This window comes from Rutidosis leptorrhynchoides, chromosome 4 (assembly GCF_046630445.1).
Source record: "Rutidosis leptorrhynchoides isolate AG116_Rl617_1_P2 chromosome 4, CSIRO_AGI_Rlap_v1, whole genome shotgun sequence".
Lineage (NCBI taxonomy): Eukaryota > Viridiplantae > Streptophyta > Magnoliopsida > Asterales > Asteraceae > Rutidosis > Rutidosis leptorrhynchoides.
Window position 1 is genome coordinate 543,262,063 of NC_092336.1, and position 5,090 is coordinate 543,267,152.

The 5,090-nt window shown below is 33.8% G+C and overlaps 1 protein-coding gene across 1 annotated transcript; it reads right to left on the reverse strand.

Moving 5' to 3' along the window:
- Positions 1-3,062: 3,062 nt before the first annotated feature.
- LOC139839652 (glycine-rich protein 2-like) lies at positions 3,063-4,022 on the reverse strand. Its single transcript, XM_071829778.1, has one exon. It carries the CDS (start codon positions 3,918-3,920, stop codon positions 3,315-3,317), a length of 606 nt encoding a protein of 201 aa, XP_071685879.1. The 5' UTR covers positions 3,921-4,022; the 3' UTR covers positions 3,063-3,314.
- Between the last annotated feature and the right edge of the window lie 1,068 nt (positions 4,023-5,090).

The window sequence follows — 5,090 nt, forward strand, 5'->3', positions numbered from 1 at the left end:
ACAAATTTTTTTTCTTGCTATTAGTAGATATTGAAATGAAATATTAACACTTGTGTGGACGTAAATGAGCAAAAAACTAGTTTGAAGTGTTTTTTTTTTTACAATCAATCAAAAGAAACAACACAACAACCACAATACATATATACAACATGCAACATATATATATATATATATATATATATATATATATATATATATATATATATATATATATATATATATATATATATATTATATATATATATTATATTAAAACCTAATTCTATTAAAAAAAAATTCAAATTCATATACGCACCAAGTGTTCCACCAAATGACTTCAAATTATAACAAATTAAACAAAAATGAAAAGTGTTGTTACCTAATCGTTACACATTATAAAAGATTTTTAGCAGTTCAATTGCTCGATTAATATTTTTTATACCACGGGGTTGTCGAAATTCCGTTCGAAATCGCGTTAGTGGGTTTCTTAGTGTTTGTCGTGCGTGGTATAATGTGTATATGAGTTTACAAATGCTTTTAGGTTGAAGTGATTATGGGACCAAGTAATGATCAAGTAAAAAATTGATTAATCACTCTAAAGTTGACAAATCTAACGTGTGGTGCGTGTTGAGTGTTTTAGTGCGATGCGAGTTCAATTATAGACTTGCGCGTCTTTTTAAGCTAGTAAGACGCATGATGCGTGTTGCTTGTATTCTGGTTCGTTGTTACGTTAAAACTAAAATGACTTGGATTAATCCTCAATAACATACACCACACACGGACCATGAGGCACCGTTCGTTGACAAAGAGCATTATCGCAATTACGAAAAATCGATGGCATATTAATAAGCACTTTCGTATTTGACGGAATTTTCACCAATTTCCCTTACTATAACAACTAACAAGTGGCTGCATCATCATGGACTATCATTTCGGAGCAGAAAAGTGAAAATTTAGCATCTGGTTCAAAATACCACCATATCCAGCCGGTTACATTAAGTACATAGAAATATGTAACACCTACGAATAATGCACTTTGACCAACACTTTGAAAATCTTACAAACACATCCAAAAGATGAATTATCGTATTGATTTATTCAAACTATATTTAGAAAGCAAATCCTGTCAATTTGGAATTTTAGAATAGTTTTATAGAATATATAGTGTGTCGCTTATATATAACAAGAATCCAAATCAAACCATACTGGGCCTCTTGCAAGACTACACCTTATTTAATACCCGGCCCGTAAGAAAATACAAGGTGTTCTCGACACTGCATTCTCTCAAGTCAATTTGAATTTTTTTCAGTTGTGCGGAAAGAATATGAATAAAAAGATAAGTACTCCGTATATATTAAACGTTTTTAGCTTCGAGTCTTTTCTATTCAAATTTTTTTTTTTTTTGTTTTTTTTTTTTGTTTTTTTTTTTTAGCAAATTATAAAGCAAATGAAAAACAGTTGTCTATAATCTATAATAATAATAAATAATATAAGCTTTAATAAAGTCTCGTGTAATTTATTTTTCTATATCGTTCTTATTTATTTATTTGCAAAAAACTGAAACTATATAGATAACACGCGGCATTCATCGAAAATATAACGCCTCCCAACAACATAAAACACGAAGGCAATCGAAGCCCGAGAACAAATCGATACAAATACCGGACGCTAACATGAAACAACCAACGACAAAGCAGAAAAACTACGAAATTAAAACCGTATACATGCATGAAACTACACAACTAGACTCTAGCAACACAAGACGGAAACGTAACTAAGCTAGACGGTCAAAGAGCCACACGAGCTAAGTACAAACATCAGATCCCCTTGACATTGAAATTTCTCAAATCATCCCCGTAAACCTTTTTTGGCTTTGGAATTCTCTTTTGTTTTAGCTTCTGTTTCTGGGACGCCGTCAAGCTAAAAACTTTTCCTTCAACCATATAATCTTTTAACTCTATCCTAGCCTCCTCTAATAAACTTCAATAATATAATCTTTTAACTCTATCCTAGCCTCCTCGAATAAACTAGCACATTTGCTCGATGAAGACGCACCACATTCGACATTAGGCAAAACCGTTGTAGAAGAAAGGATGTCACAACTAGCTATCGGTAGCGGAGAATCAAGAAAGAAAACATGTGGAATAGCAGTCTCTTGAGGAAACACAACAGATTCATCTAGATAATTTAAAATACGGAGCAATTATTTTCCTTTTCATTTACTATTTCTTGTCCATATTCATACTACATTTTTCTAACGAAAAAGAACATAATAGTTAACATTGAACAAGATTGATCTCATTTTTCTTCAAGCAACAATAATTGATGCTTTAATCACACATACTCTAGTGTGTGATATAGTGACTTTTTCACAATTTTAAGAACATAATAGTTAACATTGAACAAGATTGATCTCATTTTTCTTCCAGCAACAATAATTGATGCTTTGATCACATACTCTAGTTTGTGATATAGTGACTTCCCACAATTTTTCTTTTCTTTTTAGAGTGCTCCCATCAGTTCCACCCTTTCACTGTCGAGACGTCCGCCCAGCAGGGCGTAGATGGCAGCAAGGACGATGTATATGTATAATTTAATTGTATTATTTGTATTATTTGCTTGTATACTTGTACATTTCACTCAATTTTCACTCAATTTTTATGAGAAATTATGTCATGGTTGAAAATATTTAATCTTGCATTGATTCTGGTAAAGATATACTATGTAGCGTTCATGTGACTAATTAGTTTCAATGAGAAAACTTGTCATCGTTGGAAACACTTTTAAAAAGTGACTTTCCACAAAAAAAAAAAAAAAAAAAAAAAAATTTAATTAATGTGACTTCCTACATATACAATAAACAAAAACATTGCAATATCAAACAATACAAAAAGTTAAAATTTACAAGAATAGTAAAAGAGGATAGCACACAACTCAAACCACAAAGTAAAACAAATCAATGCACCATTGAAGAGGTAGGTACCAATGGGGAAGAACCACACCTGACCTTGTACAAGTATACAGATAATAAGATATTCACAACACAAATATTTGCTAATCAAATCAAGCTAACAAATCATTAGAGAGAAACACTAATAGTCATCCATTCATTTTGATTTTTCATTTCATACATACATATCCGAGACCCTAGCAAGAACCAGCACGTACAAACCCTAGTACTGTAGATATTAAACAGTCATTATACCAAAACAACTGATTATGGATCCATCATCCATTGATTCTTCAAAGTAGACAACAACAAAAAAAACTAAAACAGACCACAAAGAAAAATTAAAATACTGGAGACGCATTAACCATTCTCATCTTCTCACACATCAACGACTGGAATTAGGACATTCACGAGCAAAATGTCCATCTTCACCACAATTGTAGCAGCCGCCACCGCCACCTCCACCTCCACGGCCGCCGCCACCTCCGCGGCCACCGTAACCACCACCTCCGCCACCATCCTGGGAACACTCTCTAGCCATGTGACCACTCTCCCCGCACTTAAAACAAGCATTACCACCACCTCCACCTCCATAACCACCACCACCTCCATAGCCGCCGCCACCTCCGCCATAACCACCACCGCCTCCATAACGATCACCACCACCACGGCCACCACCAGTATAACCACCACCACCGCCGTAACGGTCACCACCTCCGCCACGGCCACCACCGCCACCACGGTTGCTCCCTTGCACAGGTCCCTCAGCAGGTCCAGTTACATCAGCAGCTTTAGCACGGCCATCAGAACCGTTTTCAATCACATACTCGACAGTTTCACCGTCACCGAGACTACGGAATCCATCGGTTCTGATCGACGATTGATGAACAAACAGATCTTCACTTCCATCATCCTGCGTTATGAAACCAAAACCCTTAGTATCGTTGAACCACTTTACGGTTCCTGATTTTCTAACGCCGTCATCACCCATTTTTTTAGCTTTGTTTTGAATGAAAACAGTAAAAATTTGAAAAATCCCCAAAATTATAAATGAGAGAGGAAACCCTGCTCTCTATCTCTTTGGATGTCAATCGATCAACTCTCTCCGTTGTATATATAACGTACTAGGACATATACATATATACATACATATATATTCAGTATTCAGTATATCGGATGATCTACAGTTAGGGGTAAAAAAGGAATTATACTTGTTGATCTAACAGCTAGGGATAAGCCATTGATGCTCTGCATGCTTTTGTCACCGTTGGATACAAAATGTGTATAACTATTACTCCACTAGACCGTAGTGTTTACAATTTGTGGACGATTCAAATTCAAATCGGATTTAAATCGAATCAATTTTATTAACGGTGAACAATACAAACTTATAAACTTAAGCTTACAATTTACCTTACTTAACTTTTTGAGAAAACTAGTTGTCGAACCCTCGCTTCGCGCCGGGAGTTCGGGAGTTCGATTTTCAATGTATTTTATGGCGTTTAGTTTGTAAAATTATTTCGTGGCTAACGATGATGTCGTTGAAGCGCAACTCGAGTCAAACTAAAAGGTATACCCATCTAAGATTTAAATTTTATTTTAAATTAACAATATACGTGCATCTCCGCGTTTCGCTATGGAATTATTGACTTTTAAAAATTTAACGCAATTAAGTCGTTATTTTGTGGAGAAAAATATAAAAGAAACCAATAAAGATAAAATAAAAAAATTGTTATAACGGGTAGAGGAAAATATAAAGGAAACCAAAAAATAAAAAATGCTACATTACAATTGCTACAGTGATTCCGTTGCTACAGTGTTAACGAGTTAAAGTGATTCCGGTGCTACAGTAAAATAACTAAAAAGACGAAACTGCCCCTGATACTATTCATCATTTTTGTCTAATAGTTAATATGATAATTAGTATCTGATCGGTTTAGGTGGTTATAGAAAAAAAATTATTTAATACTTTGCAATTGTTATTTATGTGAATGTGAATACTTTTTTATTTTGTAAGTTTAATCTTGATTAATCTTTTATGTAATAATATTTAATTTTTTAATTTATATTTATCCGGAAGTTAGTTGTTTTTCCTTTAACTCTACCCTCTTGAACCTTTAAATTAGATTTTACGATATTTAAAATTTATATATACAATAAG